The sequence below is a fragment of the Parasteatoda tepidariorum genome, chromosome 11, assembly GCF_982258835.1.
Source record: "Parasteatoda tepidariorum strain Cologne lab strain chromosome 11, Ptep-v5.0, whole genome shotgun sequence".
Lineage (NCBI taxonomy): Eukaryota > Metazoa > Arthropoda > Arachnida > Araneae > Theridiidae > Parasteatoda > Parasteatoda tepidariorum.
The window spans coordinates 76846716-76872161 of NC_141765.1; the positions used below are offsets into that span (position 1 = coordinate 76846716).

General features: G+C 31.3%; 1 protein-coding gene across 5 annotated transcripts in view; it reads left to right on the forward strand.

The window, feature by feature from the left end:
• The first annotated feature begins 309 nt into the window (after positions 1-309).
• Positions 310-25446, forward strand: part of LOC107452958 (complement receptor type 2) — a 62331-nt gene continuing 37194 nt past the window's right edge. For 4 of the 5 annotated variants that reach the window (XR_006226658.3, XM_016069596.4, XM_016069604.4 and 1 more), the window contains exons 1-5: positions 310-462; positions 15968-16150; positions 20168-20347; positions 20418-20498; positions 25191-25325. Coding sequence is in view for 4 of the 5 variants with exons in the window: in XM_016069596.4 (XP_015925082.1) it covers positions 396-462; positions 15968-16150; positions 20168-20347; positions 20418-20498; positions 25191-25325 (646 nt within the window). In the remaining variant the exon portion in view is untranslated. The remainder of the gene's footprint in view (positions 463-15967; positions 16151-20167; positions 20348-20417; positions 20499-25190; positions 25326-25446) is intronic. The other variant, XM_043054612.3, reaches the window with a different exon arrangement.

The window sequence follows — 25446 nt, forward strand, 5'->3', positions numbered from 1 at the left end:
AAAGTTTACATTACGCACATTTTTCCTAAAATAACAATTTTTTTGATGTGACCTAATATTCCAGAAACAAAACACAATCTAATAAATTCTGCAGTTTTAAATTCCACTGAACTGTTATTTTCACATATTGATTCGATAAAGTTTTTGTGTTATTCGAGCGAAAAAAATGGATTTCCCCCATTTTTTAAAAATTCAAAATTTTAGGAAGTTTTTAGCAAAAATGATATTTGAATCGATTTGTTTCCATTGAGATCATCGTATTCATCCTATCAACGACTCACAAAAAATTGTCATCAAATCCACAAAGGCTTCCGGGAAATTGTGATTAATAAACGGAAGTTACTGGAGATCCGTTTTTCGTTAGGACAATAAGCCTTTAAATTATGTAGTAAATAATGGTCCACACACAAATTCTTCAAGTTGCGATATTTTTATCCATGCTTAAGCACATTGTGCTCAGAGGTAAACATTTAATCAAAATTTCTTCTTTTTGATATTGTAATTTTAATTAGTTCTATTTTTTATCTTTTTTTATTAGTGCAAATGTTTGGATAAAGAAAAAAACTAAACCTGAAAGGCTATTATTTTAAATAATTAAATTAATTTTTTGAAAATTAAATATACGGCTCATTTCAAGTGAAAAGAACAATGGCGTGCAGATTTTATAATAATTTTTTAGGATTAAGCACTTACTGATAAATAAACTTTTAAATTTCTAAAATTTAAATAAATTATTAAATTTCTGAAACATGTGTATAAGTGTTTCTTGAAGGGTAAAATTTTTATACTTTCTATTATAAAAGTAATCAAGAACATGTTCTTTGTTTTTGACCATCAGGAAAATAAAAAATGTTCTTTAGTCAAAATAATTCAAGGTTTCTTGGAGCACAAAATGAAGTTTCTTGATATCAATTTTTGTCTCATAATGTAAAATATCATATTTTACAACTTTTACGGGGTGTTTTTTGTTTTTAGTCATTAAAGAGAAAAAGTATTTTTTTAAAAATTTGTTTATAGCATGGAAGCAGATTTTTTACCTAAATTTTTTTCTTCTTCTCAAACTGCTAAATGTCGTATTTTTTAATACAAAAACAAATCAAGAGGTAGTTTTTGGTTTTTATTGACATTTAGGAACTATATTATTTCACTGTACAAAAATCTTGAACTATTTTGGCTATAAACTATTATTTGTTTTTTATGGACAAAAAAACATTTTTGATTTTTTTAGATTAAGGAGTATGCCATTTAACATTACGCAAAAAAAAATTAGAGCAAAAATTTGTGCTAAAAAACAATATTGAAGTATTTTGGCTAAAAACCACTTTATTTTAAATATATATATATTGCAAAATATGACATTCAGCGTACATTCAGGAATTTTCAGTTTTCCAACTTTGACGTAATAAAAAATAGTTAAAAGATGCTGAATTGTGCAGCATCTAATCTAAAATTTGTTGTTAGCCATCTGGGAAGTAATTGCATGTAGTTAAGAGCTGATTTAAAATGTTTATTATTACAAAGTCAGCCCCGAATGGGGTGACTTTGTGCAATGCAATAAAATAATGGCTTAGCTCAGTTATTTTCATTCACTTTGACTTAAAATCGTTTAATAAACAATATTTAACATTGTTAACGTACAATACAAGTAAATTACATATAAATATGTACTATGTATTAACAAATCTATTTAAAATGAACTCAAAAACCTTAATTTTTCGGATTTTTTATGATTTTCTGGAGCAATCAAACATTTGATGTGAATTGACATGAATGAATTCCCTCATTTAACGCCCCCAAATTACCTTCAACTCGGAATGATCCTCTCTTATTAACAAGAATGGGTGCGTTTATCAACTTAACAATATCCTCAATTTTGTAGGCTTTCGCTTTTAGGCCACTTCCAAATGAAAATGGAAAATAATATTCACCCTGAGATTTCGAATGCTTCACATGAATTTTGTTCAAAATCGTGTTTCGGGGAATTACGAACTTTTTTCACGCTTTCGAAACAGATAAACCATTTTTTACTTCTGCCGAACACTTTTCTAACGCTTCTTTGGTGTAATCACAATAATTTCTTGCTCCAGGCCTTCTTTCATAAGTCCTAGGCATGTTTTTCTCCGGAAAAAAAATTACACGAAGCCCAGGGTGCATTTTTTTATTAATTTTTAAATAACTAACATTATAATAAATAAAAACAAAAAATTATTCATGATTTGTTATCTCAATTGATAAGACTTTTAAAGTATTACCTACCTTCCTGGCCAGGATAACTAGAACTTCGTCAACCGAGCAGACTTTCCAGCCTCCGATTTTGCGACGTTAAAAAATTGAAACTGTTTGTAACTTGAGCTCACAATTTTCCAAGAGCGATGATATTTACATTGCCAGTTCTTGGTGTACCATTAGTTCGTTATGTTGACAACTCAAATCAGTTGATACCGATCTGAAAAAAATACCCCTAGATGGCACGATGCAAAAAAAAAAAAAAAAAAAAATGACAGTTTGCACAAAGTCACCCCATCTGACGGTAATAAGAAAAAGATTTATTGAGATCAAAAAACGTTTTTATGGTATAAAAAAAAATCCAAGTATTTTGGCTAAAAACAACTTTCTTTTCTATAATTTTATTTTAATTTTATAAATAGGAATTTATATAACTGAATTTTATTTGTTATAGAAGAGATCTTTTTAAATGTTTTAGTTATGAGTAGATAAATTATGCGGAAATCTTTTATGTGAGGAAGTTGCGGCAATTCGTTAATATTATTCAAATAAAATTTGGATGACCTAAATAAACAACTGAACGATATTAATTTGTATATACTTTCGTCCCTTTTATAATTAACACTGTTTCAAATATTACAGAACGATTTTAACTAAGTTAACTGGAATAATTCCTAAAAAGATTCTTGAAATTGAAAAGAAGGTTATATGTTTAACGGATTACTTTTTGTGGGAAAATAAATATTATGCAAAGGAATGTAAATCATGCGGTTTTTCACATCTTTCCAGACCTTGTACAATTTGTCTAAAGTAAGAACTCCTCTAGCCATTTGCTTGGATAATTGGGGGTTACTATGGCAACGAGGTGTAACTATTTGTAGGGGTGTGGGATCATTGTTTAGCTCATGCTCGGGTTAGGGAGAGAAATGAAATCTTTTTCTTTATTGTGTTAGCCCTAGAGTGAAGAGAAGCTACCCACCCTGAAATAGGCTATTCTTGTTTCCATAGCAGCAGACGGCCTCAGACTTTGTGGAGGAGGGGCAGTTCTTATTCTAGACAAACTATATATTCCAATTTCAAGGAATGAAAATATATAAATATGCAATATTTCTCTCAATTTCTAAGTGTATTTTTAAATAGTATCACATTATGACCATTTCCAAATTGGAATTATGTTTTATTTCAAATTTTTAACTTAATTTAAAAATAATGCAAAATCGAATACAATCTTGATTCTCAAAAAATCATAATTTTGACGTTATTTAAACCAAGTAGTGATTGTACCTTGGGACAATAACACGTGGTCCCGCAGTGGACTGATCGTAAAGACACGGTTCCCAGCAGAACACGAAAGTCCAGCATCACTGCCTGCCGTCAGTTAGCGGGTGGGTGACCACTTTGATCAGCCTGTGTAGGAATCGAAGGTGCGCGGTATCTGTTCTCGTTAAACTGTTCTACCGTAAAGTGCTCGACTTTGCGCTCCAGGTAGTCGGACTACCAAATCAGGGGAGCCATCCCCTCTACAGAGGATCAAAATTACGATGGCATGTCTTCGGATCATCCTCAGGGATGTTTCCCTGACCGTCGCCTGTAGCCCATTGTGCATCTCTAGAGCGACGTAAATAAAGTACCAACCTACCAATAACGCATGTTGTACGTTTTAATAATTTTGATATCTTGGAATACTTGGTATTGAATTTTTTTAAAAATGCAAGAAAATGTTTACTTGAAATACTTAAGAAACAATGCCTCGCTCTTGTTTAGAAAGCAATGACAGGCACAAATTGCCCTTTTTATACACGGAAACTTTGTAACTCTTATAACTTCTAAATTATTAGTCCTATGCACTTGGTTTGGTCATATTCAATTTTCCTAAAATATATATATGATCCAATTCTTCGCTTGTCAAATGTCACATAATTAAATAGTACGAAACTCTACCTTTTCTTTACAGAAAGGCTCTAATAAATTTATTAGTAATAACGATTTTTTTGTGTGACTTTTTTTAATTTAGCGTATAAAAATACATAGGAAATGGTATCTTACTTGTCTACATATGAATTGCGCGTCGAAGCGTGAATAGGTACAGTATAAAATTGCATTTAATAAGCCATCTATTTTTTTTTTAACTAAATCTCTTCTGAATAGTTCTATCAACTTGATTTTTGTGTTATTTAATTTCAGCGTAGGAAACTTATCCTTTTCTTCCCCCCCCCCATTCTCTCCCCTCTCAGTAAATACATCACGGGTTAGAGTCCCTTTGACCGCAGGCTAACCGTGGACTGTTTTCTTGGTTTCTCTTTCCATCTAACGCAAATGTGTTCCATCAAAAAGTCCTCCACGAAGGCAAATTCTTCCCTATACTTATTCAGGAGTTCCCTTTTCTTTGGAGTGGGTTCAAAGCAAGGCCCAAAATATTGGGTCGGCTGTTCAACGATGGTTATAATAAGAGGAAGGGGCAAAAAACATTTTTAGCTTTCCTCTAATCATTTCCGACTGTAGCACAGGAACTGTCCTCAGGGCTGAAAGCCTATATATAGCAAGACGGAAAAGAGCAAAAACTGATACGAAAGGCATTTCATTGTAGCATTTTTCTCAAGAAACATTAAATTTCTGTAACTACCGTAATTTTTTTACAATTTTAGCATATGTAAAAAACAGCTTCTTTCTTTATAGAAAAGTAGATATAGCTGAATAATTAAAAAAGAGAATAGTTTAACTCCTCCCGAAAACATGTTAAAACTGAAATGGGTTTACTACCAGCTTTTCCTCTTTTCCGTCTCGCTTTCACCCATGACTGTCCTAGTACATTCATTTTAATCAATAAGCATTATCTGAAAACATGTAAGTGAATTAGAGAATCTGCAACAAGATATCCCCGCCCATAAGGTATTCAATTCTGGTATTTTTAAAACATTTTTTCCTTCTCAAGTGCCAATATTTTTCCAATATTTTCTGTTTTTCTTTTTTATAGCTGGGTTGATGATAACGTTCAAAGCATAGATCAGAGACTTAATAAAAAAGATATTCCTTAACAATGATTTTCAAAAGAGAAAAAAAGATGAGGGAAAACATCATTTGTAAAATCTTTAGAGAAAAGCCAGTTCTTGATAAAGCTTGGATATTTTTCGTTTCTTTTAGCAATCAAAGAGTTTTGAAAGTTTTTAGCTCTGCTTTCTATACGTTCAAGTTCAATATATTTTTATTTTTTCTTCACTTAAATATTTATGGTTCAAACGGGGGTGCCACTTGGATTGGGCACTGTATCTTGGAGATGTTACATCCATTTTCTTTTGATTTCTGTCTCGATTACTTTTTATTATAAAATCTCTGTTTTCTGTAAGAAGATGAAAAAAAGGACCCAATTGTAAACTTTTACCATATTTATTTTCTATATGTATCTGAAGGCGGTAACTACCGAGCACCCTGCATAATAAACATTCAGAGTATTTCATAACGTTAATATAATTACTTTCTTTATAACAATTATTAATAATGTTATTAATAATGTAATTTTCTTCTTATAACCGTTGTTGAACAACCGACCCAATTTTCCGGTTTACGAATGCTAATGTTCAACTCCATAGCCTTGTAATTTTGAACCCAATTAAGAAGACAATTGAACTCCTGGGTCATTTTTTACTGCAGGCACTGTTCCTTACCTCGGAAGATGCCGGACGGTCATTTAACGCTACCCAGTGAGCCTAAATGACGGAGGCGAGCAACACACCACAAATATCCGTTTATAGGGTGGACCACTCAATCCTGAGCGGGATTCAAACTCACAACCATTAGTTCCCTGGATCAAGTATTGGCGAAATTTGACTTCGACTTCTTGATGGAACTAACCCGCATTTGCGTTGCATGGAGAAGAAGACCACGAGAACCTCCCACGGTTAGCCAGACGGCAAAGGGACTATAACCCATGATCCGTCTACCACTGAAGATATTTCACGTCAGTACGGTGGTTGGTTCAAACCGGATGCATGCGGATTTGTATCAATCAACCATCGCTGGGATTCGAACCCGGTTCACCTCATTGGAAGGTGAACGCTCTATCCTCTGAGCCATCGCGGCTTATGAAAACTAAAAAAAGGTGGTTGTATCAAAACAAGTTTGAGAAGACAGGGGAGAGTTTAAAGGTGAGAGACACCACATGGCTTCACCTGGTAATTCGACAAATTCCAATCACGTGTTTTCTTTCATTCAAGCTTAAATAATAATTTGAGACCACTAATTTGTATATAGTTTATTGCTTTATCGTTGACAAATATTCTTAAAATCAATATTGAGGGTGGTGGTTACGGAAAATTGCCCTATAAATATCTCCTAAACTTAACATCTGTTTAATAAAATAAAATTTACCGAGCTAGTGTTTTAAAAAAAAAATAATTACTAGCTGGTACATTTAGTTAGTTTCGCAAAAAATAAAGATAGTATGTAATGTATGTGTAATTTGCTGACAATGGTGTATGTTAATTAAATAACTACCAATACCTTCTGATTTTTCCCTTAAGACATTAAGAAAGGCAAAAAACTTTTCTATTTCCTCAGTTATTTGAAAATATCATTCTATTAACATCAACTCAATAAAAAGCTACAGTTAATAAATAAATTTTGATAAACAGAATAATTTTTTCTTTAAAAAAATTGTACTTCCACATATACATTTATTCAAAATGCTATTTTAAAGTATAAAATCTCTATAATTCTTACAGCTGTTTGCATAGCTGACAATTACAGAAAAGCATTCCATTTACTAGAGAAATGTTTATACAGTTTAATTTTAAAAATACATTTCTTATTATTTCGTTTATATCAATTGTAAAAGAAATGACATTAATAAAACTACTTAAAGAATATTTTATGATGATATTCAATTTTTCACATTTTCAGTAAAAATGATTAAATATAGTTTCAATAAAGTTAAGATTAAAAAATTTAAAAAAATAAAGTTTTAAATACTAGCTTTATTTTCTTAATTCATCTCGCTATAAATTAAATAATCATAAAAATGATTATAATACACATCAATCGTACGCATCAACACGTACGTATACGTAAAATTTCAAAATTGAATTAGTTAAGAATTTCCTTGACAATGTTAACTTTCTACATAATTTGATTTAATAATCATAGATATTAAAAATAAAAATATTTAAATAAAAACTAAAGCTGTTCTATTAGCCTGAATTTTATTCTATTGAAAGTAAAACAAAGCTGGAATTCAATAATAAATTTTTTCGTTCCTTCATTTTTTGGACGTGTTGACGATCTTCTTAGTGTCATTTCTGTGCAGGTACGAGCTCTATTGCCAAAACATAAGATTAAAAAGTAGGGAATATTTTGCAGCCCCAAATAAATTTTTAAAAAGTAATTAAAATTTCACTGCATTGCGTGAAAAATTTCGTCAATTTCAGTATTTCGTTTCAACTCAGATTTAAAGGTTTATTTTTTCAGGAGATAAACGATTAATACTGGTTAGTTCAAGAGCTGTGTAATGGGTCTAGGAAACATCCCTGAATCACATCCTCTGCAGAGCACTTTTCCGTCACCCACCCCATGTTTCACTTCCTGCTTTGAACAAAATCATTCGGGACTAATAATGGTTACCGATTTGAAAGATAGCTATGGAAAGACGCAGCAAAACAAAACAAGAATCCAGCGGATGCAACAATGTCCTTTTTTTTAAAAAAAAAAAACTTTTCAGAATCGACAATGGGAAAAAATTAAAAAAAAAAAAAATACTTCAGCAAGAAAAAAAAAAACTTGCGCATTTTTAAGATTTGTAGCTTTCGAAAAATAATGTGTTGCCCAAAAAGTAGCCCAAATTCGATTTTCAGTAGCGGGGATGGTCCAATCTTGCAACACTGGGTAAGCTCCCGGTTAAGCTACGCCTTTTTCAAGAGCGAATATTTAATTTAAGAAAGTAATCGAAAATACATTCCTTTCAAATAACATAAATGCATGTAAAAGTGATCTATTTTTCGTTAATATCTAATTTATACAGTTCTTGGCCAAATTACTGGATCTTAGGTGATACTATACAGCTTTATTGTTTTTACGCCACTGAAACCGGTTTGCACTTGTTTGCATTCGTGTATCATTTTTTTAAATTAGTAAAATTATATTAATATTTATTATATCATGTATTATATTAGTATATTATAATAATTAGACCAATTTATTAGACGCACTGAAGGGATGACAAGTTTTGCACGAGTACATATAAGGAGATTTTCTATAAACTTTTTATTTATTTTTAACGTATTGCATTGCAATGTTAACCAATCGATACACGAACGTAAACAAGTGCAAACTGGTTTTAGTTCCGTAAAAACAATAAAGCTCTGTAGTATGACGCGATAATTAAGATTTTATATCGAATCTTAGAGTGCTTCTGATAATTTGGTAAGGGACTGTATACGCTCTTAGTTTATTATGTGAAAGAGATTCTCCTCTGCTAGGAAGGCAAATAAAATATAATTATTTTTAAGTTCCTTTAATTCTATAAAGCTATTAGTTTAGATGTTAAGAACACATTTGTTCAGTGGACAGAAAGTGAGAAAATAAATGTAAAAAAATTGGACTGTATACGCGCTTAGTTTATTATGTGAAAGAGATTCTCCTCTGTTAGGAAGGCAAGTAAAATAAAATTATTTTTAAGTTCCTTTAATTCTATGAAGCTATTAGTATAGATGTTAAAAACACATTTGTTCAGTGGACTGAAAGTGAGAAAATAAATGTAAAAAAATTGGACTGTATACGCGCTTAGTTTATTATGTGAAAGAGATTCTCCTCTGCTAGGAAGGCAAGTAAAATATAATTATTTTTAAGTTCCTTTAATTCTATCAAGCTATTAGTTTAGATGTTAAAAACACATTTGTTCAGTAGACTGAAAGTGAGAAAATAAATGTAAAAAATTGAACTGTATACGCGCTTCGTTTATTATGTGTAAGAGATTCTCCTCAGTTAGGAAGGCAAGTAAAATATAATTATTTTTAAGTTCCTTTAATTCTATCAAGCTATTAGTTTAGATGTTAAAAACACATTTGTTCAGTAGACTGAAAGTGAGAAAATAAATGTAAAAAATTGAACTGTATACGCGCTTCGTTTATTATGTGTAAGAGATTCTCCTCAGTTAGGAAGGCAAGTAAAATATAATTATTTTTAAGTTCCTTTAATTCTATGAGGCTATTAGTTTAGATGTTAAAAACACATTTGTTCAGAGGACTGAAAGTGAGAAAATAAATGTAAAAAAATTGGACTGTATACGTGCTTCGTTTATTATGTGAAAGAGATTCTCCTCTGTTAGGAAGGCAAGTAAAATATAATTATTTTTAAGGTCCTTTAATTCTATGAAGCTATTAGTTTAGATGTTAAGAACACATTTGTTCAGTGGACAGAAAGTGAGAAAATAAATGTAAAAAAATTGGACTGTATACGCGCTTCGTTTATTATGTGTAAGAGATTCTCCTCTGCTAGGAAGGCAAGTAAAATATAATTATTTTTAAGTTCCTTTAATTCTATGAGGCTATTAGTTTAGATGTTAAAAGCACATTTGTTCAGAGGACTGAAAGTGAGAAAATAAATGTAAAAAAATTGGACTGTATACGTGCTTCGTTTATTATGTGAAAGAGATTCTCCTCTGTTAGGAAGGCAAGTAAAATATAATTATTTTTAAGGTCCTTTAATTCTATGAAGCTATTAGTTTAGATGTTAAGAACACATTTGTTCAGTGGACAGAAAGTGAGAAAATAAATGTAAAAAAATTGGACTGTATACGCGCTTCGTTTATTATGTGAAAGAGATTCTCCTCTGTTAGGAAGGCAAGTAAAATATAATTATTTTTAAGTTCCTTTAATTCTATGAAGCTATTAGTTTAGATGTTAAAAACACATTTGTTCAGTGGACTGAAAGTGAGAAAATAAATGTAAAAAAATTGGACTGTATACGCGCTTAGTTTATTATGTGAAAGAGATTCTCCTCTGCTAGGAAGGCAAGTAAAATATAATTATTTTTAAGTTCCTTTAATTCTATGAGGCTATTAGTTTAGATGTTAAAAACACATTTGTTCAGAGGACTGAAAGTGAGAAAATAAATGTAAAAAAATTGGACTGTATACGTGCTTCGTTTATTATGTGAAAGAGATTCTCCTCTGTTAGGAAGGCAAGTAAAATATAATTATTTTTAAGGTCCTTTAATTCTATGAAGCTATTAGTTTAGATGTTAAAAACACATTTGTTCAGTGGACTGAAAGTGAGAAAATAAATGTAAAAGAATTGGTCTGCATACGCGCTTAGTTTATTATGTGAAAGAGATTCTCCTCTGTTAGAAAGGCAAGTAAAATAAAATTATTTTTAAGTTCCTTTAATTCTATGAAGCTATTAGTATAGATGTTAAAAACACTTTTGTTCAGTGGACTGAAAGTGAGAAAATAAATGTAAAAAAATTGGACTGTATACGCGCTTAGTTTATTATGTGAAAGAGATTCTCCTCTGTTAGGAAGGCATGTAAAATATAATTATTTTTAAGTTCCTTTAATTCTCTGAAGCTATTAGTTTAGATGTTAAAAACACATTTGTTCAGTGGACTGAAAGTGAGAAAATAAATGTAAAAAAATTGGACTGTATACGCGCTTCGTTTATTATGTGAAAGAGATTCTCCTCTGTTAGGAAGGCAAGTAAAATATAATTATTTTTAAGGTCCTTTAATTCTATGAAGCTATAAGTTTAGATGTTAAAAACACATTTGTTCAGTGAACTGAAAGTGAGAAAATAAATGTAAGAAAATTGGACTGTATACGCGCTTAGTTCATTATGTGTAAGAGATTCTCCTCTGTTAGGAAGGCAAGTAAAATATAATTTTTTTTAAGTTCCTTTAATTTACTGTTGAGAGAGCTGTAGAGAGAGCTGAAATAATATTTTATTTCAAAAAAGGACAGAGGGGTAGGCTGCATAGCTACTGTCCTTATTGAATTGAAGAGGAAAGTTATTCGAATGTTTGAAATGGCATTTGAGCTGAATAGCTTCCAACTGTAGTGAGAGCTGAAATAATATTTTGTTTCAAAAAAGTACAGAGGGGTAGGTTGCATAGTTTACTGTCCATATTAAATTGAAGAGGGGGGTTAATCGAATGTTTGAGATGGGATTAGAGTAGAATAGCTTCCAACTGTAGAGAGAACTGAAATAATATTTTATTTCAAAAAAGTACAGAGGTGTAGGTTGCATAGCTACTGTCCATATTGAATTGAGGAGGGGAGTTAATCGAATGTTTGAGATGGGATTAGAGTAGAATAGCTTCCAACTGTAGAGAGAACTGAAACAATATTTTATTTCAAAAAAGTACAGAGGGGTAGGTTGCATAGCTACTGTCCATATTGAATTGAGGAGGGGAGTTAATCGAATGTTTGAGATGGGATTAGAGTAGAATAGCTTCCAACTGTAGAAAGAACTGAAATAATATTTTATTTCAAAAAAGTACAGAGGGGTAGGTTGCATAGCTACTGTCCATATTGAATTGAAGAGGGGAGTTAATCGAATGTTTGAAATGGGATTAGAGCAGAATAGCTTTCTGCTGTAGAGAGGGCTGAAATAATATTTTATTTCAAAGAAGTACAGAGGGGTAGGTTGCATAGCTACTTTCCATATTGAATGCAAGCCGGATAGGGAATGTCGGTGCAAGCCGGATGCGGAATTTGTATCTACCAGCCATCGCTGGGATTCGAACTTGGTTCGCCTCATTGTAAGACGAACGCTCTACCCCCTGAGCCATCGTTACTCAAGCAAAATAATTTGAAATCAATCTTTAATGAAATAAAAATAATAGGCAAAATTAATGGCGAAATGATATTAATATATAAAAGAGAAGAATTGTGATCCACCATACTATTATTGATGCCCATAACTTTTCATTAATATTAATTTATTTTGATAATATTTTCTAATTGATAGAAAAAAAAGTAAGATAGCTATTATAAACAAAGTAAACGGAGAAAAGTAGAAACTCGCTTTACTATTATTGACGCCAATAGTGCTTAATTAATTTTGATAATAAGTACTAACCGAATTTAAAAATAAACTATGTACCGAAAAGCAATATCAATCGAAAAATGGTACTAATTCATTTTAGAAAACCGTAAAATATTGCCATACTTTCTTGATGGCAAAGATGATCAATTTATTTTGGTTACTGGTACTAAGTGAAATAAAAAACAAAACAAAACTGTGTTCTATAAAGCAAAATTAATGGATAAAAGATGCTAATTGGATTTGGAGAAATACAAAGAATTATTGACTCCAGTGCTGCGTAATTAATTTTGGTATTAGACACTACTGGTAACTCGCACTGACCACAGTGCTGACGTCAATATCCTCAGTGGTAGACGCATCATGGGTTAGAGTTCCTTTGCCGCCAGGCTAACCATGGAAGGTTTTCGTGGTTTTCCTCCCTATTTACCGCAAATGCGGGTTAGTTCCATCAAAAAGTCCTCCACGAAGATAAATTTCTCTCAATACTTGATCCTTTGTCTTCTGGATCGGGTTCAAAATTACAATTCTACTGAGTGTGAGTATTGATACTGTGAAATGAGGTTTTTTACGGTCTCTCGAAAGGAATGGATCGTTTGATTGTGATATATCATGTGCTGGCTTCATGCCAAATGATACTGAAAACGTTTATTTTGAAGGGACTAAAAACATATTTTGCTTCATCTAGTAGCGCAAAAGGAAAGAAATGTTTTAAAACTTGTTTTAAATGACGATTCTTACGTTTGGAAACGTCAGGACTTCAAATGACGATTCTTATAACGATTCGTTTTTTAATCAGGTATACAAGGAATACTGCGTATGCAAGAAATAGCATTTCGTGTATACACAATACTACGCAAGACTGTCTCAAAACGCAATGATCACATTGATCAAAATACACCGGAAATAGTAACCCGGAAGTATAAGCAGGGCTGTTTTATCAAGCTTCCTTATTTTTGATTGCTGTTTCGATGCAATTTAATCATTATGCATAAATATCCGAATCAAATTAAAATAATAAATGCAAGTATGATTTAATAGAGTTATCTAGATGATGTGACTCTTATTTAGCTAATATAGATTTTCCAAACCCTGACTTGGTATTATCGTGAGAATATTTTTAACAAGTACTTTTTCTTGAAAACCTTCGAAGGTGACCACTTTGATCAGCCTCCTTTAACTGTTCTACCGAAAAGTGCTCGACTTCACTCGTTGCTTACCAAAGCAGGGGAGCCATCCCCTCTGCAGAGGATCAAAATTGTGATGGCATGTCATTCGGATCATCCTCAGGGATATTTCCCAGACCGTCGCTAATAACCCATTGTGCAATTCTAGTGTGACTTAAATAAAGTGCCTACCTAATCTTTTTTAAGTTTATCACACTTTGCTTGAAAAAAGTGTAAACGACAAATTTATATTGCAGAAAGTTAAAATAATAATTCCTTTAAAAAACTGGATTTATTTTAATGTCAAAGAAAACTAAGAAAATCCCTGTATGAAATTCATGCTGAACAAAATAAATTATGTTTCAATAATTGAAGAATTATTAAGTAGCAATTTTTTTTTCTTCTTTTTTTTGCATTTTCTAATGATCTTGCCTGATTTGGGATTTCAAATGTGAAATTGATAATTTTGTAATAATTTATTTTGGATTTTTGTAAATTATTTTATTAAGTAGTTTTAATATAATTTTATTACGTAATTTCGTAAATGCTTAATTTTGCTCTTAAAGCTGCAATTGCTTTTTAAAATGATATTTTTTTCTCGAAATGTAAAAATTTAAAATAGTTATATATGACGTTGAGCCGCAACATACTTCTAGGAGAGCCCATCATTAGGATTAAAATTGCATCGAACCCATGCCCGTAAATGTCAGCGTACAAGGCTAGGGGCGTTTCCCTACTACGACCTGTTCAGAAGCACACGAGGACAAGAAGCGTCACAAGTGACGTATGGCGACATTTCTGGGCATGAGTTCCTACGTAATTTTAATTCTGTGCCATAACTTCCCTAGTAGTTGGTCGCAACATTTATGCTATATACAATGTTTTTAATTTGTACATTTTAAAAAACGATAGACAAAAAATTTCATTTAAAAACTGTAGTTTGGAGAGAAAAACGGATTGCAGATTGCGAGCGAAGAGAAGATTGATGAGCGAAGAGAAATTATTCTGAAATTATGCTATGATTTCACCTTATTAATTATGCTATGTACAACTTTTTTAAACTTGTTCATTTTGAAAAACGATAGACAAAAAAATTTCAGTTAAGAACTGTAGCTTGGAGAGAGAAACCGATTGCGGATTTGAAAAGAGCGAAAAGAAATTATCCTGAAATTATCCTATAATTTCACCTTATTAATTATGCTATGTACAATGATTTTAAACTTGTTCATTTTGAAAAAAGATAGACTCAAAATTCCATTTAAAAAACATCAGCTTGGAGAAAGAAGCCACTTGCAGATTTGAAATTAGCGAAGTGAAATTATCCAAGATTCGTTAAAAAAAACTCATGTCACAGAAGTTGTTACTCTGTGTTATCCATCATATATTCTTATTTTTTAATTAATTAATTAATTTTTTACAGTTAACAATAAAAGAACCACCCGAGTGTAATTCTTGTGACGAGAAATTTTGAAAATTTCGCGGGACGCAAATACAAAAAAAAATATTATCTTTACACTGAAAGACATAGACAAATCATTAAATAAAAGCATATAAAAATTGTTTCTTTTAATTTAATAGTTTTAGTCAAGTGAACAGAATATTGGTGATTCTCGTTAATGTTTCGTCGTATATCACATGTTTGTTTGGCACTTTTACCATAAGTTTTTTAGCGATTTCATAGTTCTTTCATTTCAGTAAATCTTTCTGGCTGAGGCTAACTAAACTATTTCATCATTTTGTCATGGTATTCTTATGAATTTTCACTTCAAAGGATTAGAAACTTACTTGACGCTCATAAACGTTTTGTCAGATTTTGAAAATTTAGATAAATACTAATTGATAACAAATGCATGTGAAAAATTACACATTTTAAGCAATTTTTGTTCACATTGTATTATTTTTCAAACTGTGCAGATTTGAGAAAAAAAAATCTAATAATTTCTAGAAATCTTAGTTCAAACTTGAAATGAATAATGCTCAATGATGCATGTTTTCATTGGAAATATATTACAGTCGGACCCCGATTTAACGAATTCATAGGAACCGAAAATATTATTCGCTAAATCGGGGAAATTCGTAATATCGGAGCCAAAATAGAAAAAATTCAAATTTTATTCAGGAATACAGCGAATAGTTAATTTGAAATTTAAAAATATTTCGGGAATTTAAGTTTTCTTACAATAAAAAGTAATTTTTCAACGAGAGGAGTATACTCCTTCATTTACTGCATTAGATAAGTTTTCACTGTTTCCAAAGCATCAGAAAAAGTAACAGTTTTCACTTCTGTGACGCTATTCATTGTTTCCGTTAAATCTACTTCATTCATATTCCCAATAGGATGGATACTGTAATCATTCGGAAAGAAATCCATTATTTTTCTAACCCAAATAAATAAAAAGAAATTTCCACAACCGGAATAATTCGCTAGTTCGATGTTTTATATTCGTTAAATAGCGGTTTTTTTCATCGGGAGAAAGAAAAATTCGGTAAATAGGGGTTCGTTAAACTGGGTTCCGACTGTACTCATGCAGAAATCTTTCTTTTCAGAATTGAAGTGTGGAAAACCAGGTCATTCTCCTATTTGTCCATACTTTCCAACACAGGAGTCCTATTACGAAGGTGACAAAGTTATTTACTATTGTAGAGAAAGAAATAGATGCTATTCTAACGATAACCAAACTAGAACATGCCTTCAAACTGGTACTTGGTCTGGAAAGGTTCCTTTATGTTGTAAGTCATTTTATAAATACCATTCTAACTGGGAAATATCCCATACCCTTCCTAGATAGATAAGGTTTATTTTCACACAGCGAAAACCTTTTAATGTATACCTAAAAAGGTTTGCTATGTAACCTTTTACGTGTAAACCTTCTTACCTTAAAACGAGACCTGTGGCAATCTGCTCTATTCTACGCACATTATCCTAATCCAAAACCTTGGGAAACAACCTTCCATATAAAAACCTGAAATCGAGGTTGACTTAAGGTTTTCAAGCGTGAAAAAAACCTTTAATAAAGCTAGTCTCAAGGTGAAAATAGTCTTAAATCTAGGTATTTATAAGGTTTCTTTTTGTGCAAAGTCTTATACGTGCTCAGCTAAAATCCGCCTTGTCATGAAATTATAATGGACAATGCAATTTGATCCTACCGCTAGAGTGACGTTAACTAAAATGTCATTACCTAAGTGACCATTTTACCTAGGTGACAATACTTTTTAAAAAGCCTCAAGAAAGAATTTTTAATCCTTTTAGGATGAAAGGTTTGAAGCTGCAATATTTTTGCCTTATCGAAGAAAAGGTTTTTTAGTACAAAAATTTTCGCGACATAAAAAACGAAAATTCCGGCAGAAGGTTGCCGTAAGTTACATGATTTCTGGGCTTATATTGCGCTTTGAGAAAACAAAATTATATTGTATTTTGTGATTGTGTTTTACAAAAGAATTGACTTCATCCAGCAATGTATTAGTATTAATGTCTATACTATTATTAAACTTAATCAACCTCCTTCATTGGTAGTAAGAAAGCTTCTTGATTAGCAATTTTTTCGAAAACATTTAATTTTGTACAGCTCCACACTAGTACGTTCACTCATTCATGATTTATAATACATATAAATAATGTGTTTTCATAGTTACTGATGCTATGTCCGCTATTGAGAGCTTGCTGTTTCTTTAGTCTCGAATATAGCGTTATTAAACATTGAATCGATATAGTGTTTATTTGGTGTCTGTCAACACTAGAACCGGGTTATTACACTAGATTCAATGTATAAATTAAATCAGAAATCGTATTTGTTTATATTACAAACAAGTGCGTGTATAAAAACATATTTTGTAAATATATAATGACCTGATCTCATTCTATTCAGCGGTATAAATATTAGGTGCGTACGATTAAAAAATGTTTTGTGCAAAATACTTTTAAAAAAGTAATCCTATAAGCAGCTTTGAATAATTCATACATTCTGTGGCATATTGTGTGTTTAATAGGTGACTCCATAGTATTCTGAATTATCTTTCATTTTTTGGTCATGAGTGGAAAATATATTTAAATGATTGTCGACAACAAGCTTCTTAAAAATACATTCCTCAAAAGAATGTGCATTGATCGGATCTTTACTAACTAAAAATCAAGCTTAGTTCTTATATATACCACTAATTAACTCCAGTAGCAACCGATAACGAAATGCTTACTTTGACTAAACAACTTAATTGGACTAATTTAGAGGGAGAGCAGTTTGGAAGTCTTTTTTTATTTCCAATGGCAGATTATAGACAACATGCACAAACATCTAATGGAACAGAAGCAAAAGATGCTGCAACAGAGTCACAACATGTCTCTAGCTTCCCAATAGCTTTCAGTGATAGAATTCCTACTAAGTGCAGAGTAGCGGAGAAGGAGTCCATGTCCTCACCAGAACTGCAAAGAGTGCATACCGGGGAAGAGGAACGATGCCAAACCTAGACAGATGTTTCCGCAGACAGTCATGACCGGTGGCCAAACGGAATTCAGCCACCGCTCTTCGTCATGGGCCATTTCGCAAATTTAGGATGGTAGCCCTCCAAGACTTAGTACGGTCGATAAGTTCTTCATGAGCACAGGTCTTAAAGGTCCTCTTAATAAGCTGTTTGATGGAGCAGAAGGGCATAATGTGCGCAGAAGTTTGAATAATTAAGGCCCCTTTTTGTATTTTCATTTCCCGTAACCCCGCAACGGGCAGGAACCCACTGGAGAACAATGGTTTTCTTAAGGGATGCTAAGTATTCAAGTTGGAGGCGGCAATCTAAAATGGCTCGAGTTAAGGGATTATTTAAGGATGCAATGGCAAGCAAAGCAACTCTTGAGTCACATAGGACAACAGCTTTTTCAAAAAGATCGATATGACACTGAAACTGGACTAGAGCTATTCGGATTACATCAATCTCTCCATCAAAAGCAGATCCCTGTCTCACAGGGGCATAAATGGAAAAAGCCTGGGAGAAAACTCCGGCACCAACATTAGGACTGTCTGGTAGGAGGGATCCGTCGGTGTAGATCCGAAGCCACTCTGGCTCAGGGTAGTAAGAGCTCAATGCTTCATAAGTCAAGACTATAAGTCAACTTCATAAGTCAAGACAATGAGTCTTAATGTTACACGCGTATTTTTCAGGAACTATTTAAGCTAATCACAAACTCGTTGTACACAAAATTTGTTTATCTAAAGAAAATGTAATCAAAAGTAATTTTTTGAAATTGTTTATTGTGTTTCATTATTTTACTTACTGATAATCGAAAAAATTTGAAATTGCAAGGCATAAAATTTTTTGCATCATTTTAAAGAATGCAATTTATATGGCAAAATGTAAAAATTTTAGCACATTCGATCAAATGATTTCTGAGTTATCGACTTTAAAAAAAAAGTCGTATATATTAAATTTGATTTCACAAGAACATTTCGTCCAATTTCTTTCAAACATTGTATTTTGAGCCGTGATGGCTCAGGGGATACAGGAGTGTTCGCCTTCCTAAAAGGGGAACCGGGAAAAATACAGTGATGGCTCAGGAGAAAAATAAAGGAGTGTTCGCCTTCCAATGAGGTGAACTGAGTTCGAATCCCAGCAATAGCTTGTCGATACGAATCCGCTGCTTGCACCGACCCCAGTGCTGTCGTAAAATATCCTCAGTGGTAGACGGATCATGGATTAGAGTACCCTTTCCCTCATGTTCTCCTCTCCACGCAACGCAAATGCTGGTTAGTTCCCTCAAAAAGTCCTCGACGAAGACAAATTTCTTCCGATACATGATCCAGGAGTTTCCTTGTCTTCTGGATTGGGTTCAAAATTGCAAGGCTACGGAACTGAACATTAGTAGTCGTAACTCCAAATTTGGGTCGGCTGTTCAACTACGGTTATAAAAAATATAAAAAATAAAACATCGTATTATGTCATTTAAAACTATTCATTTTAAAATCATATAAAACTTTCGTGTAGTTTACAATTCTAAATTAATAACTAAATTAATTATAAATAATTGCCTCTTTATTTACAAAGCACTATCTTTGGATAAACAAATTTTATAACTGGATTCAAAAAGTTCTCCATTCTCTTAAGTAGTTTTCGAGATATAAAGCAAATAAAGAAGTCAAGAAAATGTATTCTGAAAAAGTGATTTCGTAATTTAAAAATATCTTCTACTCTAGTTAATTGGCGCATTAAAGGTCCACAAACCATTAAAATGGGAAGTTATTTATGCAGTCCCCAGTCTCACTACAAGAATCTTTGTAAAATCTCAATTATCAGGTGATACAGCTTTATTGTTTTTACTCGACTGAAACCGGTTTGCCCTTCTTTACATTTGTGTATCACTTGGTTAAATTAGGCGATATATAATATAAATTCGACAATTGGATAAATGATACTATAGAATTTAGAATATTTATTATATCAGGTATTATATTAGTAGATTATAGTAATTCGACCGAATTATTAGACACACTGTAGTGTTTTAATAATGACACATTTTGCACGAGTTTATACGCAATACTTTTATATCTAAACATACATGTAATGGGTTTTTATTCGGAAGGTTTTTCATATACATTTTATTTGTATTTATTTTTAACGTTTTGCATTACAATGTTAACCAACTGATACATGAACGTAAACAAGTGCAAACCGGTTTCAGTCACGTCAAAACAATAAAGCTGTCTCCTGATAATTAATATTTTAGTGTTTCCCTGTATAACCATGTATATCATCTGTTTCTTTTAGATGTTGCAATGACAATTAAAGATATTTTGCTCACCCCACCTATATCTGGATCAAATTTTAACTTTTTAATTGACTCTAATAGAACTACCTGTATTCAAAGCAATTCTACAACTATAGCTGTTTGGGAAATTCTCATTGAAAAGATTTCACCTATAAAAATGATAAAAGTGGATTTATTAAGTAAGTTAGACCAATAAATTATAGAATTAAAACTAAAATATCTATTAAAAAATATTTATTATTTTTTAAGCTGATTCACCCTTGAATGTTGATATTTTGGTAATTGGAAAGAATAAAACATCTTTATGTGGAAGAGCTGAGAGTTATTTAGGTAAGTTTTTCATTTTTTTTTTTTTGTAACTCTTTCAGATTGTATAACATTTGAAATGTTTTAAATTTTATTTTGAATTTCGTTTTAAGCTTGAATTATACTATTAACTTTTTGGAAATCTAATTTCTATGTTTATAAATGTTTTGTTCATCAATATTCGAAGATAAGGAATTTCTTTATTAGATTTGAGAATATCCCATCTGTTTTAAAACAAAGTTCAAATTTACAATTATAAATCCTTTCCAATTGCAACTAAATTGTATTTTGGTTTTACTCATATCTGTATTTGAAACAAATAGTTGACAATTCTGTATTTGAAGGAAAGGAAAGATTTAATTATAAAATCTCATGTTCAGTAATTACTAATTGAAAACATTGTTCAATTGACGTTGAATTTAATTTATTTTTTCCTATTTTTATCTTACTTAGAGGCATTTATTTCATTTGAGTTCTAGCAAATAACTTCATTAAATTATATCTAAGGATATATCTTTCCTATTTAAAATGATCTGTTGTTTTTTTGTGTATTGGTGGTATTTTTTCCTAATATTAGAAAAATATCTTAAAACCACTTAAATTCCTATTTCATGAAGGGGAATTTTCCATTGAATTTTTTTCTTGGGCTTCTATTTTTTGTATTTAGGTAGAGTTGGCACAGTACAACACGTTACTTGTAGTTCCGGTTCAACAAGGTGCCTAAAAACAAGAAACTATTTACTATGTTCCTTTTAAAAAATAAACTAAATGTGTTCTACTTTTTCAATATCGTCAACAGAGCTTGACTAAGGCAGATGGATACGTAGCCCCGGGCCTCCACATCTGAGGAAGACCCCGAAATCGAACAGAAAGTTTATTTTACCTTTAATAAACTTTTTATAAACAAAATATCAGTACAGTGTAAAATCCATTTTATGTTAGCTTCTTCATTAATTTATCATATGAGCACAAAAAATCTATATTTCGTAAATCCATGGCTTTATAGGGCGAAACTTCGCTAAATTCTCGCAATTACTATGGACAAATTTGGCCAAACAAAAGTCTGTATTTATACATATCTCAATATGCTATATGTGTACAAAAATACGGGCTTCTGATTGGCTTAATTGAGCCATCGTAATTACGAAAATTTGGATGAATGAATTTTCGCAGCTAGATGACAAAAATAACAATCAGTTATCCCATTGATGACCGTTTTATACTTCTTTAATTCAGTTAATTTGGAAAATAATAAATTTTCGTCGAATTTTGGCTCTTTAGATGTGCTTTATCTTTTTTGTGATGGACATTGTTAGAAAATCAATAAAATGGACAGAACGATATTTCGTCTGACTGGGGGGGGGGGGGACTGTATAGCTATTTCAGGTTCTAGTCAATTTTCTTATTTCATAGTCAATTTTCTTAGTCAATTAATTCATAATTAATTTCATAATTAATTTTGAATTATTTCAATTCATAATTAATTTCATAATTAATTTTCTTATTAATTTTCTTAAGTTCGGTTCTGCATTACTGAAGTAGTGAAACAGAGGGGGACCCCTACGAAAGTTTTGCCCCGGGCCCCAATTAGACTAAGTCGGGCCCTGATCGTTGATAATTCTTTATGGACTACAAGAAGAAGGTGACAATGATAGAAGGGATGACAAACAAATCTCCACCAAAAAAACGACAGAAAAAAAGAAAAAAAATCATCAAGGAATTCGATCAGACAATTTCCATATTTAAAAAATTTTTTAAACAATATTATCTCACTCATTTAATTACTGAAATAGTATTTTCTTTCCTGCATTGAATAAGTTATATATCGAAATAAAAAATAGACGTAAAAAATTTTATGAACTATTATATTGAAAATAATATTTTAAGCCTGCAGTCCACAATAAAATGGTTTTATAGTTCTTATGACTTATAAATTGTTTGTAAATGAATTGAAACCCCTAATAAAAAGAGTAAAAAAATCAATTGTAAACATAGTCCTGTATATAGTTTTTAGTCTTATAATTGTCTAAATAAAGAAACATCTACGTGCAGATGTTTGGCTTATTACGTCACAAACTAGTTACGAATAAAAGGATTCAAAAGTCACTCCTCTGATCTGAGATTTAAATAATGGTAGAAAAACAAAATATTTTATTTTTTAAAGTCAATTTTCGTTACATTTAATTAGCATATGATACACTATTTTTACCATTCCTATTGCAGAATACTTTTAGATTGTATTTTTTTTATATATATTGATCATAAAAAAACCCACAAATATTTATATCCCATCATGTTCATACGTTACTTGAATCGAGTTTTTTTAAATCTTTTTCATAAATGTCATTAAGAGCTCTTAAAAATCGGACAAATCAGGCAAGGTTGGATACTTAACATTATTGATTTTATCAAATTTTCAGGATATGTTCTTTACGTAAAATATGTTTTTTAATTTTTGTGAAGAAATTTTCTTGAGTTTTTTTTTTGGGGGGAGGGGGGGAGAAAACTGATGCTCCTCTAAAATTTTATAAGAACACATTTATTTATATGTGATGCAGATTTTTGTAAAGTGCGTGAACCCCGATCCTTATTTTGTGTTTCACTACTTACCCACGAATTATTAAGAATGCATTGAAATAAGGCTATTTTCCTACAGTCAAAATCTACTTGGAGAAAAGTTGAATCTATCAAAAATCACCAAGTATGAAATTTGATGCAAAGAAGCCTTGAGTAAATGAATACCCAATTTGAAGTTAACACCAATCTCTATCCAGAATTTACTGAAGGGAGACAATTTAGGCAATTCTGATGTAAAAACCTCCCTCCAAATCGATAGTTCACACATATTTATGCATTTGATATCCAGGCAAGAGTGGTTAAAATGCATTTTTTAAGCAAATGATAAAAACACTTTTAACAGTTTAAAGTTAGGAACAGAAAAGTACATAACTGTATTTTACTATTATAATACAATTACATACTTTTTATACACGCATTTCTTATTACTTTTAAACTCCTGTTGGTTGATTGAAAAATACATAAGAATCAATACTTTACTTACCTGGATAGCAATATCAGATACAAAAATAGGTATGTCAGAATTCACTCTGTTTCTAGATAAAACAACTTCTTGACTATTCATTTTATTGTCTTAGAATCAATCCATCACTTACTTCGATAACGAAGAACCGTTTGCACCCTTAATAAATTCTAAATAAAAAATCTAGCTTATTTCGGAGGGAAGTGTTCATTTTTAAAATCCTTTTACCTTAATTGTTTTTGTATTCAGATATGGTCTCAAATTTTAGGGATATTTTAAATCAGTAACCATAGATCTGTAAATTTATTTTGTTTCAGCCATACATACCAAAGTCAAAACTTTTGATGGTTTTCCATTGATGGACTAACATAATCTTGATGGTAACCATCAATAATTACATCATGAACCGTTATATGTTTGATGGTAACCACGATAAGTAGCCATCACCTCGGACTAATTTATGATGGTCTAACATAAGAATAGCAACTTGTTTTGATGGTTTGTTCATGTTGAACCATCATGAATTTCCATGATAGTATCTCAGAAATCAAATGTTGGAACGATTATGAACAACCACCATCCTAATGTAGGATTTGATTTATGATAGTCAAATATATTCCTGAAAACTAACAAGAATTCCCTTTTATGGAAATGTATAGATGGAACCATCACGGATCATTATGAAAATCAAACTTCTCTTGATGGTTAACCATCATAGTATTAAAGTAGCATCATGGAATGCTTTTTCAGCAAATTTCGTCTATTTTTGATGATTTTGAAAGTAGTGTAAAATTTTAGTTTCTTGCTACTTTAAGATCAATTTTAAGAAAACACCATGTACACAACACTTATGTTGATTCATTTTAGGTTGTTTGCGTTGATTAATGTGTACTCACAGAAACCTACCCTGTTGGCAGAAGTAGATTTTGACTGTGTAAGTAAAAAAAATAAAATAGTCAAATAAATAAATGAATCGCATCTCAAAGATTTCTGAGCGACTTACGACCTCAGATGCAAGGTTTTTTTAAAATTTTTATAACCGTTGTTGAACAGCCGACCTATTTTTTTGGGTTTACGACTTCTAATGTTCAACTACGTAGTCTTGCAATTTTTAATTCAATCCAGAAAGTAAGGAGACTCGTGGATCAGTACCCCAAGAGGTATGATTTGTTATGGGAACATAGAAGACTTTGTGACTCAGCAGATTTAACGTGGCACCATTTCAAGTATCAAAAACTTTCTGACTTTAAATAAATAAAACATAAAAAAAACTTTAAAAAAACTGATTCCTAAAACGAATGGACAGAAAAAATATTATTTTTTTATTGACAAAAATAAATCTTATTCAATATCGAAATGAGCTATAGGTGGCATAGAGCAGAACTCTTTACCTATGGCAGCACTTCACAATTAGCGTGTGGAGATTCATAAGAGAAAGAAGTAATTTAAAATAGATTAGATACTTTAAAGTTAGAAAACTTTGTGGAACTGAAAACTACATTGAACATAGTTCTAAAAGAAAGAAGAAATTTAAAAAAATGTTTGTGAGAATATAAAATACGAAAAATATTAAGAAAAGGAGAAAGTCATGTAACCGGTTTTCTCCCCAGATCGCGAATATTGGTCTCAGAAGGATAGTATAGACTAAAACATCTAAAAAGATGACTTTATTACAGGCTCTGGATCTTCCTTAATTGTGGTGTGTCCATCAGGATTAGAAGGAAATTCTATTCGAATGACACAAAGATCTTATCCAGAGATGATTTTTAAACTTTGTGAAATTAGTGTGTTTTCTTCATATGGAGTTGCAGGTGAGTCATCACATTCTTACAAATTTCTCACAAGAAGTTGTTTAATTGTTATTTTACCATATTCAACATTTACATAACCAAAAAAAGATGGCATTCAAATTGTTAATTGTGAAAAAATCGC